Source organism: Aotus nancymaae, unplaced genomic scaffold (assembly GCF_030222135.1).
Source record: "Aotus nancymaae isolate 86718 unplaced genomic scaffold, 86718_ANA_hifiasm-v0.15.2.pri h1tg000006l, whole genome shotgun sequence".
NCBI lineage: Eukaryota > Metazoa > Chordata > Mammalia > Primates > Aotidae > Aotus > Aotus nancymaae.
In genome coordinates, this window is record NW_026988417.1 from 79047025 (window position 1) to 79060771 (window position 13747).

Here is a 13747-nt window from a genome sequence, read left to right on the forward strand (position 1 = left end):
TGAATACCCACATGTGGCTAGTGGCTACCTACTAGACAGTGCGGTTCTAGAATATGTCATTACTCTTACATTACTAGTGGAATTTAGAGACTATCTCATTAACAACCAGCAGAATGCATAAATGCCTACCTAAAAACAAGCTTATTATGGTATCCACTTCTTCCTGAGTCAGGTTTTCATTTTGTTTTGTTTTGTTTTTTGTATTTGACTTTTTAAATAATAAAAATCATAATCTTTCTTAAATAATAAAAGGATTCCTTAATAAACTTTCTTATCAATCAAATAGAATGGTTAACAGAGTTATGGGTCACATGGTTAGTGCCAATTTCCAAAACATCCATATGTAATAAATATACTAAATTCAATCTTGGCTTATAATTGTTAAAATCGTCAATTATGGTTGTACTTAGATTTGCACTAGTATTTGTAGTAAGGTATTTTTGTATTTTTAAAAGTATATTCTACTATTATATGTAAACTTTATTATCTGTATATTATAAACACATATCTGTACCTTTACAGAGTGAACTTTTGGCCATTTAAGAATGTTTCAGCTCATTTGATAATTCCAAATTGTAGATAGCTCTACAGGAAATTTCTGATGGACTCTATTGTAGGACTCAATAGAACTTAAATCAAAATTGCTTTATGAAATCAGAAATTTAGTTGGGAAAACAAGAATCTATGTGTATGCCACATCTCCAAGTCAAGTGAGAGAAGTCTATTTTAAATTCACCTGACCACCAGCAACCTGAACAATAATTACAGTTTTTAAATGCAGAAGTGCATATTTTGAGGAGGATATGTTATATTGACCCATTAAGGATTTGATTTAGTGTCAAGAGTAATTTAAATCAGTGAAGCCATAGACAGAAGCTTAGAATGTCAGCAAGGAGAGAAATTTTATGCCTAAATATTGTAGAAGTACAAAATAGTTTTAGAAAGGAGATGGAAAATGACTTGTAAATAGTGACTTATTTTGCTAGTTATAAAGGTAAATATATTTTAATCATTTGGGATCTGGTGGCCTCTGTTATTAAGGAAAAGTAGCATTTCTAGTTTTAGTTGCAGGCAAGAAAGTAATTTTAGAAGAAAAAAGCCCATTGAAATTTAATTTAAAGAAATCATTGTGGTAGGTAGTCTTCAGTACTGGTCAGATTATAGAAATCATCACTTTTTTTCATTACAATAACACCACTTACCCAACTTTTTGCTTCTATCTTTACTCTCCTGGTAAAATCATTATGTTTTTAAAAGGGAGAGAGAACAAAACAGGTAAAGCTGTAGCAAAAGGTACAAGGATACAGTCCCTTCCTGGAAAGAGGATTTTGTGGCGAACCATTTCTCCCATAATGCATCCCACAGACCATATATCCACTAGAACAGGAGAGAGAGGGTAGTGAAGAAAAGGAAGGAAAGTAAAGTTAACTAAGATAATTGACTTCTGAAGGAGGAGGAAAAAGAACAGTTTGATTAAAAGTACAATTTTCACCTCCCACCAAAAGTTGGCCAAAAGGTGAATTAAAACCAGCACTATGCTATTACATAAACAGTGTCTAGTATGAGAACTCAAATTAATGTTTAAAAAACCATTACTTTGTGGGTGCCTTACATTGCCTCTCAATAGTACCATAATGTGGTGACATTGGTGACAGGGAAAAGCAATAGTTAAACCAAAAGTTCCATGGCAGGTAGGTGACAGCTAAAAGCCACCAAAGGGTTTTCTGGGTCATTTGCTGGATGTAGAGAAAACAATATTAACCTGTAGGGGTGGCTATTTTCATTTTCTATTTCATTCAGTTACAGAGAATAGGGCAACAAGAGACCACCTTTTTTTTTTTTTTTTTGGTGGCGGCGGGGAGGGCAAAAGAAGATAAATTCAACCAAATCCAAGAAACCACGAAATGGCTAGAACTATGGTTTAGAGGCAAAAGAATTGGAATCCCTCATATTTGGGACTAAGCTTTTCCTTCAGAAGTTTTTCCTTGTAAATAAACGTGAGTTTTAGTTTCCGTTTGAAATATTTCAAGAAAAAAGACATATGAATTAGCACATGTATAAAGGAGTCATCTGGAAGGAAAGTGAAAAAAGTATTAAAGGTGTTAAAAATTGTTATGTACATATATTTATTTCCAAATTGTCATACTTGTTAGGAAAACATGCTTTGCCTTTGCCTTGTCTTATCAATATTTACCCGCTTCCAACTTGCTTTGTATTATAGACAAAGAGAACCTTTGCTCCATGGGGAAGGTAGGCGGGGCTAGGTGCAGGGGACAGCGGGGCATGCCTGATGTGGGAGCAAGCAGGTTTTTCTGCATGATAACCTTCCTCCCATTGGTGGGAGGGCAGAACCAGGGTGCCAGGCAGCCCTTCTCCGTGGACTTAGAGAAGTCAAAAACCTAAGGCAGCAACTTGCAATTTCTTCTAGTGAGGGAAGGGAAAGGGATTTTAATACCAGCTATCTGTAGTACCAAGATCTCAAAAGCCCAAATAGGCAAATTCAGAACCCCCGCCCCACCCAGTCTCCTGTACATTCTTGATTCTTGACTTTGTTTCTCATTTGACTTTTTAAAAATAACTTGCAAAGAAAGTATAAAAATGTCTTCTTTTCTGAATAAATTAGATGTGGTATTGCCTTGTGAGGAGGGCTAGATTCATCTCTTCTGAGTCAAAAGGTACCAGAACTCCAACATTGCCCACCAGGGTGAACCTGACCTTCATAAAAGCTGACTTTTTAACTTCCTCTGTATAAATGCATACATACATTCTCTGTCTTCTAATCTAAGAGTATACAAAGAAGTTTCTGTAAACTTCAGGGGCCAGGGAATTTTCATTAAAGTACCCTGTAGCACCTATACATAAAAATACACTGATTATTTTTATAGCATTTATAAAAATAGACTGTTAAAAACTAAATAGAATATAAAAATAAACATGAAAGGTACATTGAATACATATACAATGCTAATTTAAAACTATTTTAATTCCTAAGTATATTGAATACGTTTTTCAATATGGTGTATTACCTGTAAGATATATTCTCATCAAAATAATACATTGCAATGCTTTCTAACAGGTATTTAATAAATCCTTTGTTTTAATCAACAACAGTCAATTGTAATACATTTTTAAGATTCTTTCCATACCTTCATTCTAAAGTGTTCATGAATATTAAATTTTCTTTATGAAACCAGTAGTGTCAAATTTGACATTTTCCGTTTTTACAATTTTTGGAATATATAAAGATTTACAGGCAATTGCTACTCTAAATATTTCTTATAGAGCAGCTTAAAGTATTACAGAAATTCTTATTCAATTTGAATAATTTGGATTATTTCAAAGTTATCTGTGAAGATTTTCACTCCAAGGATTTGTGGCATTTTTTTTTGCTTGTCTTTTTCTAGAACTAGAGCCATCAATCTGAGACACAACATAAAAGCCAAATGGCTAAATGTGGTAGATTCCTTCCTGCTTTCACACTCACGCTCAGCTGAGCTGCAACCCAAATAGCAATTTTTCTCAATATCTAGGCATGTGTGCCAATCAGTATCCACTTGACTGTTTAATCAGACTCCATTTAGAATTCTTTTTCACTATTAACATTTAGCGCTTTTCAAGCAAAGCTGACTTCTCAATAACACCCTTCACATTTTTAATGAGTGATTCTTACCAGTAGTATTTAAGAAAAAAAAAAACCTGAATATGCTATCTGGCAGCCTACTTTATAAAAGCCTGTATATGAAAGAGAACATTCCCTTTGGCTATCTAAAATGTATACTCGTTTTATTCATAGTTTTGATGCTGCTCTTCAGAAGCATCCCTACCGTTCTCCTTGTAGCCCATCCCCAGGATGACCTCGGGGGCTCTGTAATAACGTGTCACCACATACGGAGTCATCATGAAGCTTGTGCCTGCTGTCCTGGCCAGTCCAAAGTCCAGGATTTTCAATGTGCAATCAGACTTGACTACAATGTTACTTGGTTTTAAATCCTAACAATAAGGATAAGGGAAAAAATTAAAAGCCAGCATCAAGTGAAACATGTTATTTTCATTGACTCAATCAACATAGCCATCTTGCAAGTAGCATTGATGAGGTCCCCCTTGCCTACAGAGCCCTAGATAAGGCAAATGCTTACTGCTACAAATAAGTTAATTAGTTTTCAGATTTAAAAAAATCCCCAGAAAGGTTTTCAAACCCAGAAAAGAATTGTGTTATCATTTACACAATTTACACTAATCTTGGGAAGAGGTTTTAGAAAAAAAAATATCATTTATTGTCTTCTGTTAGGTTTCTCCTTAGGACAATATAAATCAACTTATATATCATTTTTAGGCCTGACAGAAGAAGACATAAGGGCAGCTGTGTTTATGCTACCAGAAACAACTATGGAAATAAATTGGCTTATTTCAGTTGTAAGTATGACCTCTGCCAATCAAGGAGCTGAAAGCATAAGGTTTCTAAGAAGCTGTGTCTCAATGAGCTGAAACATAACGTTGAACAAACTCAACTACAATATAACTAGAATTTCCTTCTACAACTAGTGAACTAGGTGCTAATTTTAGTATCAAATAAATGAGGAAGTATATTATATTTGACCAATGCCCCTGTATAAAGAAAATAATCTACAGTTACTCTTCTTCTCTTAAAGCATTTTCATTGTAATCCTAGAGAAGGTATTCTTACCCTGTGAATAATTCCAGCAGAGTGGAGGTGCTTAATGCCACACAACATTTGGTACAGCAGGTAAGACATTCGCTCGTGGTCTAATTCCATCTGGATCACTTGACATAAGTTGGCATCCATCAGTTCCATTACTAAGTAACTAGAAGAGTAAATCCACAATGTTAGTTCCAGATCACAAGATCAATGAAGTCCTTTGATTTAGTCAGAATTCTCTCCTAACTCTGTACGTCTTCTGAACTTCCTAGCTCTGACTTTGACAGAATCAAGAATATGAAAATTTCCAGGTATTGCATGTGTGTTAGCTATAGGAACCCTACCATAAGGTTGCTAATAGAAGCAGCATTTATTAGTGTGTGGTTCATCCCCATAGATTTTTTACCGTAATTTTGCTCTCACTTTCCCTTGTATTCCCTCAACTCTTCCATGAGTATTATAATCACAAATAAGAAAAAAATTCAAGACAGCCTCTTCTGTTAAATTCAATGCATCTGCGTTAAACACAAGGTGCTAGGGAACCACTTCCTCTCCTCCATCTTTTGTCACTACTGGTTAGATCCTTTGCACAAAATCAATGGCACTACAAAAATCAAAAGAATAAAGATAATTTTCATATCCCTTTTATTACTATTTCTTCAGGTGAATTAACTCATTGTAGAAAGTTCATGGAAACTATTAATAATCATAAATAAATAAGCCTTACCTGATTGACCAAGAGCATAGAACAACTAAGTATATAAAGCCACAAGGCCAAAAGGAGGCAGAATATCTTTCCAGGAAATAACACCACGAACACAATCTTCTTTACCTACCACTGTACTCCTTTCATTTGCCACCACCTCTTACCTCTTTTTGATCAGTACAAGGATTTCAACTTTCTCTCTCTCTCTGTGTGTGTGTGTGTGTGTGTGTGTGTGTGTGTGTGTGTGTGTGATTTTCCCTTGGGCTGTTTGAGTGCTGTGCTGTCTCTTCCTTCAGGAGTTTTGAGTTTTGTTACTTACACATCTTGGAACTCCTCCAGCGTTTTCTGGGGTGTGAAGACATTTAATAAACTAATGATCTGAAAGAGAGTGGAAGGGACAGAGGAAAGAGAGAAAGAAAAAAGAGAGAGAATGTATTATTTTTAAATTTTACTTCAACTCAAAGTCACTACTGCTATGGTGAAAATAGAGAAGTTGGAAAAAATTCTGGAGCTGTCTCATAGGTGATCTGTCTCAAAGTTAATAATGCAGCTAAAAAGCTCAATTCTTGGGCGGAAGAGTCAGAGAGATGCATAATTGTTACAATGCTTTCAAGTGTGATTCCTTGTGGCAGAATATAGGCCTTTATGGGATTAAACAACAAAAAAAGAAATGCCATGTGAGAAGAGAGATGGCAGGAAAACACTCAATGAGACCTAGCAATGGGATACTTCTCCAGATGAACAAAGTGGTGTTCTTCTTCATGATTTTTTTGTGTTGTTACTTCATTTTTTTTTTTTTACTTCTACCTCACACTCAAATATTACTTAAACTAATGCTCCAATAATATGTGTGGGGAAAGATGCATTCTAAAAGATATCAACGATGAATTTAGTAGAAAATTATTTAAAAGTTATTTAAATTCAGTTAGAAGCTTTTTGTTTCCTGCTTTATTTTATATATTAGCTAGTAAAGAAATTTACCTTCTAGCATAAGCAAATTTTGTAAAAACACTTTGTCACATTTCCAAATAGATTGCATATATCAATAACTCAAAATGTGCTTCCAACTAAATATTCTGTACTAACATACCAGTAGGAAATGAAAATAAAAATATATAGATAACAATCTTATACTCACAATATAGTTGCAACTATTTTATAAAAGCTGGATAAGTACAGGTCAAGATAAAAGCAGCTTCAAAGCACCAATCAATGAATTTCAGTAAACTTTATAAATGATATAAAAACATATAGAGTAATAAACACAAAATAAAATTAGTTTAAACAGCTGAAAAATTGACTCAATTCTATGGAATGTTTTATGCCTCAAGTAGTTTTAACTTGTTGAGAAATTATTGACAAAAAATAATCACAGTACCATCCAATATTTTCTAGTATACATATTTATAGCAATAGTTATAATATAGTGACACACAAATTTGTGAAGCATTCCATATTTAAAAATAAAACAAGATTATCTCTTCTAAAGCAAACTTGTAGTTGGAATATTCATACAGAAATATAATTATTTTAAAATTATCTTTAAAACTTGCTATTAAAGGGCCATGTTATTCTGTATTCTCATAGCATCTCAGTGCCAGTGAGTGTTGAAAAATGCCTATGAAGTCCACCTTTCATTGGAACATCTACAGTGGGTCCATTTCTCTAGGACTTTATCAATCTCATGCAGTAATTTATTTCATTTTGATATTTGTTCAAACAAAAACATTGGAGACTGTGTATAGAGCACACATTACACCCACACAAACATTCGCATGAATACTCCTTAAAAATGGAAAAATGCTAACCCAGATCACCTGGTGAACAAATAATATAGATAATCTAAAAAAACCTAGAAAATAGCATTATAATTTTAAATAAATCAAGATTTATTGTCCTAAAAGGTAATTTCTCAAGATCTATTCCCTACTGTAGGTTCTTATTTTCCCATTTCCTATGACCTTGTTTTCTCACTTTTTACCCTTTGAGAATTTATCCTCTATCCTTCCTTTGCTCTCTTATAAATTCTAATTCCTACCAATAGCCAATTTAAAACATGCATCTTTAGAAGGAGATTATCACAGCTATTTCCATTTTAATTCAACAGCTTCCAGATAGGACTCTAAGTTCTTTTATACTAGCACCTTGAGACACACAGATGTGAATCCATGTTTGTCAGGCCTCACAATCACTAGTTCCTAGAATTGAATATTTATTTTCTTTTTTTAAAATAAGAATTCTAATCTAATTTTCAGCTGATAAGAAATACAGATAACGGGACCAAACTAACACCATAAAGAAGTATTTTCTAAACAGATTTTCCTCACTATTATTAAAGATTAATGGGATTACTTTACCCTTCCTTTGCTTTCCACAGTATTAACAGAGTTCTACGTTCTTATTAATGTGGAATTTACACTTGGTTGTAAGTGAATTTCCTTTTCATAAAACATTCCAGAAATGTGTTTCTGTAGACTTCTGCATACAACCATACACACATAAAAGGAAGGTAGCAGGTGGGATGCTATTTATAAACTATCACTGCAATCTGGAACTCTTCTTTAGGCTTCCTAAATATGAGTCTCCAACATTTCAGTCTAGAATGGGAAGTATTATTCTCTCAAACTGGCCAAGTAAGTGGACATTTCTCCACACTGTATTGCATTACAGGGCCTGGAATGAGGATGAATTAATTGTATGGAAAGTTTTCCATTGCTTGTATCCATTCATTTTCCATTGCCCATGTTATGTTCCATCCTCCTTGGTATAACAGAATGTATTGTATTGATCATGTGGCTAATCTTGCCCTTACCTTTATTTAATATACTGAAAGAACAAATTACTTTAGTATATAACTCTTTCTATTATTTCTGTATTCCTTTCTAGAAGTCTCATGTTTGTTGCATGGCCATATTAATTGTGGGTGTGCAGTTCATAAAATTTTCATTTCTTAGTGAGGTCTTTGCTGCTCAGCCTATTTAAAGGGCAAACCTACCCCACCACACACTGACCAGCATTTTAAAATCTTCCTTCTTTGCTTTGCTCTGCTTTACTTAATAGAACTTACCTTCACCTGACATTTTACATATTGACCTATCTTATTGTGGATCTCCTTGTTCTTGCCAATAGAGCATGAGCTCCACATGGGTGGGGATTTGTCTGTTTTTTTCACTGCTGTATCAACATCCAGACCATCTAGATTTGTGCCTCGCACATTTTATTCATTCAACACGTACATGTCAAAAGACTGAATTTAAAAATCATCAGGGTAGAGTAATAGAGGAAAAGAGAAATATTGTCATGGGGCCTGAATCTGCGTATTTGCCTTTCAAATATCTTTCAACTTAATACTAATACATTTGTGTCTTCTCAGTGCCACTGGAAGATGGCTAGCACTAGGACAGGATCCATGGTTTATAAAACCACACTGGTAATGTGAGAACTTTGTAGGAAGTTATTATAGCTATTATACTTTATAATGATTTTACTTATAATACTTTTTTTTATTTTTAAGAAAATAAAATTTTATTTATAATAATTTATTATGTATTTATATGTAAAGTGTATTCAATATATTTATTATAATTTATTTATTAATAAAAGTTTTCCTTAAAATAATGAATTATCTCTTATTTATTTTTACTAAGAAGAAGTGGAGCACAGAAAGAATTCTAGAGGTCTCGGCCTGTGATTGAAGGAGCCTAGATTCTGAAGTGTAGAAAGTCCTTTAATGGTCTACCTAGCTGAGTTTCGATGAGAAAAAACTCTTGATCCTGTTCTCAAGTGCTTTGCAAATATGTACTTGCATATTTGCCCAGCCCTGAAATAAACAATGCCAACACACAGTGGATTCACTGAACAATTGGAGGCCACTACTAGACTACAGCTGAAACAAAAAGGAGGTAACATGAATAAAACTCAACTGTTAGCAATTAAATCTAAATTATAAAGAAATGTAGCATGGTGCTTTGTAGGGTTTTTTTTTTTTTTTTTTTTTTTTGGTTTTGCTTCTCGTTTCTTTCTTGGAAAGCATGAAACTCTCAATTTGGAGCAAGATAACCAAATATGGTAAATTTTCTATAGGGAAATATTTATAAAATTCATCACTTCCACCTCATATGGTTTTTAGGTGATTTTTAAGCAGAAAGCTACCATGAGGACAAGGAAATTAAATGTAGCATATTGGCAGGATAAACAATCTTAAGAGGCAGGAATTGCAAAGGAAAGAAAGAAAGCCTTTCTTACTCAAGTACAGACACATTTTCTTTTTCCAGTCTCACAAATTCCCACTGCCAGAAATGTAAAAATAACAAAACTCACGTTTTTATGGTTCACACACTTCATGAGGACCAGCTCCCGGTATGCTCTCTTGGCATGTGTTTGGTTCTGAAAGGGTCTGCTGAGCTTCTTAATGGCCACATTTCTGTCAAGGACAGCATCATATGCAGCACTGCAGAGATCCAAAAGTCAGAATTAAGAATACAAGATTCCTTAGAACTCTTGCCTACCTGACTAAGGATACAGGTAAAGAAAAGCCTATTTTGGAACCTTACTCAGATACTGTCTGCGCTGGTCACATGCCAATCAGGCTGTAAGTAAAGATATGAGTAACTGGTATAAGAATATTCTAAATGCTAGGAGGATGAAGAAGAGTTGAAGAAAGGGAAGGAGAAGGAGAGAAGGAGGAGAAGATGGCAAAGGAGAAGAAAAAGATCTTACTAAGAATATAGCACATAATTGCCTCACAAAGTGGGTGGAAAAAAGCAGACAAGAATTCAAATTTCCCACTAGCCATGTGACTATGACAAATCATTCAATCTCTCTGAGCTTGAATTTCTCATCTGTTAATATATGATATTTAATTTTTAATATCTATAAAACCTCATTGTTCTTTGGTTGTTTTAAACTAACATGTTTTCTTTACCCATTCATAAGTACCAGGTGTTTGTTTGTTTCTGTTTTTTAGAAACAGAGTCTCACTATGTTCCCCAGACTGGTCTTGAACTCCTGAGCTCAAGCTAACCTCCTGCCTCAGCTTCCCTAGTAGCTGGGACTAAAGCCACATACCATGGCACCCAACTAGAACCAGTTTTTAAAGTGTGATGTTAATTGCCATGAAAGCACAGAGGGGTGGATGATCACAGTGCACTCTAACAATAACAAAGCTCAAAATAAGAAATGCAATCAGAGGGAATTTTAGAAACATAAATAAGTGCATTTAAATACAAAGACAAAAATAAATGCTAGTCACATGTGAAGCTTTCAAACCAAGAATAAAAATTTACAATGCTTTGAAAAAGCAATCTAAATATTTGGTGCTATTTCTCTCATATGAAGAGTACACAAGTTTAGAGATAAAATGAGAAAGTGAGAGAAGCTCTTTTTGCCATTATACCTAATGATGGACTCACAAAATATCTGTGTCCCACCCCTGAGACTTTGAGTTCTGTTGGGTTTTGTCTTAGTTGCCAGGAGGAAATGCAAAACCAGAATCCACTACAACTGAACTACTAAATTAGAAGTAACATTGACCATTGAAGGCTCATGCCACAGAACTAGGAGCCAAAAATGGAATTGCTATACTGTAAGACAATGATAGATTCACAAAATAAGGTTGAAAAAAGTCTTAGAGTTCACCTGGCCCATACCTCCATTTAATACTCATTCCTCTCTAAAATATGTCCAAGAAAAGTTTCACCAGTCTATGCTTGCACACCTCCAACAACATGGAAATCATTATATCCAAGTAACTCTTTCTATTGTTGGGCAGCTTTGAGAATAGAAATGCCACCATTCTAATAAGCAGTTATCTTTCTGCCATTTCCACTGACTACTGTTAGTCCTGCCTTCCAGGAAAACTCAAAAGAAAATCTTTCCTTTCGATTATTAACCATAATATATGAAATCTATTAAAAGGCTGCACACAATGCCTGACCTAGAGTATACACTCAGTAACTCTTAGCTTTTAGCATTTTTCGCCTAAGTCTTTTCTTTCTTAAATTAAATATTACCAGTCCTCTACCACCAGTTGTTGGAATGTGGTTTCAAGTCCCATCACCATCTTGTCAGTTTCCTCTGAATAAACTCATGTGTCAATATGCTCTGAAAATATGGATCCTGTACTAAATAAATATTGCTACTCTGGGTATAGAGTGTAACTGAAGATTTGGGTAGAGCTAGTAACTCCTTCATTCATTCCTTCACTCATTCATGCAACAATCCTATTCAAACATAGTTAATACAGCTAAGTCTTTCTTGGATTTCTTTAATAATGACACCCCACACTATTTTTTTTTTCACTTTTAAAAAAATTTTATTTTATATTAAGTTGCTGGGTACATGTGCAGAATGTGCAGGTTTGTTACATAGGAAAATGTGTGACATGGTGGTTTTCTGCACCTACCAACCCATCACCTGAGTATTAACCCCAGCATGCATTTGTTTTTCCCAGTGCTCTCCCTCCTCTGCTTCCTGGCCCCAACAGGCCCCAATGAGTGTGGTTCTCCTCCCTATGTCCATGTCTTCTCATTGTTCAGCTCCCATTTATAAGTGAGAACATGCAGTGTTTGGTTTTCTGTTCCTGTGTTAGTTTGTTGAAGATAATGGCTTCCAGCTCCATCTATGTCCCTGCAAAAGAAGGATGTCATTCCTTTTTATGACTGCATAATATTTCATGGTGTATATGTACCACAGTTTCTTTATTCAATCTATCATTGATGGGTATTTGGGTTAATTCCATGTCTTTGCTACTGTGCTTCAATGAACATATATGTGCATGTATCTTGATAACAGAATGATTTATATTCCTTTGAGTACATACCCCATAATGGGATTGCTGGGTCAAATGATATTTCTGTTGCTAGGTCTCTGAGGAATGCCACACTGTCTTCCACAACGATTAAGCTAATTTACATTCCCACAACAGTGTAAAAGCATTCCTATCTGCAGCCTCACCAGCATCTTTTGTTTCTTAACTTTTTAATAATCACCATTATGAATGGCATAAGATGGTATCTCATTGTAGTTTTGATTTGCGTTTCTCTGATGACCAGTTAATGTTGAGCTTCTTTTCATGTTTGTTGGCCACACAAATGTCTTCTTTTAAGAAGTGTCTATTCATGTCCTTTGCCTACTTTTTAATGGGATTGTTCCGTTTTTTTCTTGTAAATCTGTTTGTTTCTGGTAGACTCTGGATATTAGACCTTTGTCAGATGGACAGATTGCAAAAGTTTTCTCCCATTCTATAGGTTGTCGTCTGCTCTGATGATAGTTTGTTTTGCTGTGCAGAAGCTCTTTAGTTTAATTAGATCCCATTTGTCATTTTTTGCTTTTGTTACAATTGCTTTTGCCTTTTCATCAGGAAATCTTTGCCCATGCCTATGTCCTGAATGGTGTTGCCTAGATTTTCTTCTAGCATTTTTATTGTTTTGGGTTTTATATTTAAATCTTTAATCCATCTTGAGTTAATTTTTGTATAAGATGTAAGGAAAAGGTCCAATTTCAATTTTCTGCATATGGCTAGTCAGTTTTCCCAGCACCATTTATTAAATAGGAAATCCTCTCCCCATTGCTTGTTTCTGTCTGATTTATCAAAGATCAGATTGTTGTAGATGTGCAGTCTTATTTATGAGTTCTCTATTCTGTTCCATTGGTCTATGCGTCTTTTTTTTTTTTTTTTTTTTTTTTGGTACCAGTACCATGCTGTTTTGGTTATTGCAGTCTTACAGTATTGTTTGAAGTCAGGTAGTGTGATGCCTTCAACTTTGCTCTTTTTGCTTAGAATTGTCTTGGCTATTGGGCTCTTTTTTGGTTCCATATGAAGTTTTAAATAGTTTTTTCTAATTCTGTGAAGAATGTCAATGGTAGTTTAATAGGAATTACATTGAATCTATTAATTACTTTGGGCAGTATGGTCATTTTCATGATATTCGTTCTTCCTATCCATGAGCATGGAATGTTTTTTGATTTGTTTGTGTCCTGATTCCCTTGAGCAGTCGTTTTTAGTTCTCTTTGAAGAAGTCCTTCACATTCCTTGTTAGCTATATTCCTAAGTATTTTATTCTCTTTGTAGCAATTGTGAATGGGAGTTCATTCATGATTTGGCTCTCTGCTTGTCTGTTGATGTATAGGAATGCTTGTGACTTTTGCACATTAAATTTGTATCCTGAAACTTTGCTAAAGTCACTTATCAGCATAAGGGGCTTTTGGCCTGAGACGATGGTGTTTTCTAGATAGAGGATTATGTCATCTGCAAACAAAGACAATTTAATTTCCTCTTTTCCTATTTGAATACCCTCTATTTCTTTCTCTTGCCTCATTGTCCTGGCCAGAATTTCCAATACTATGTTGAATAGGAGTGGTAAGAGAGGGCACCCTTGTCTTGT

The 13747-nt window shown here is 34.6% G+C and overlaps 1 protein-coding gene across 8 annotated transcripts in view; it reads right to left on the minus strand.

Annotated features, from left to right (window-relative positions):
• The window catches only part of MAPK10 (mitogen-activated protein kinase 10), a 562186-nt gene that overhangs the window by 76308 nt on the left and 472131 nt on the right, over positions 1 to 13747 (minus strand). For 7 of the 8 annotated variants that reach the window (XM_064368902.1, XM_064368904.1, XM_064368900.1 and 4 more), the window contains 5 exons: positions 9684 to 9813; positions 5683 to 5741; positions 4685 to 4823; positions 3825 to 3990; positions 1306 to 1377 (listed from right to left, as the gene is read on the minus strand). In XM_064368902.1, coding sequence (XP_064224972.1) covers positions 1306 to 1377; positions 3825 to 3990; positions 4685 to 4823; positions 5683 to 5741; positions 9684 to 9813 — 566 coding nt within the window. The remainder of the gene's footprint in view (positions 1 to 1305; positions 1378 to 3824; positions 3991 to 4684; positions 4824 to 5682; positions 5742 to 9683; positions 9814 to 13747) is intronic. The other variant, XM_064368906.1, reaches the window with a different exon arrangement.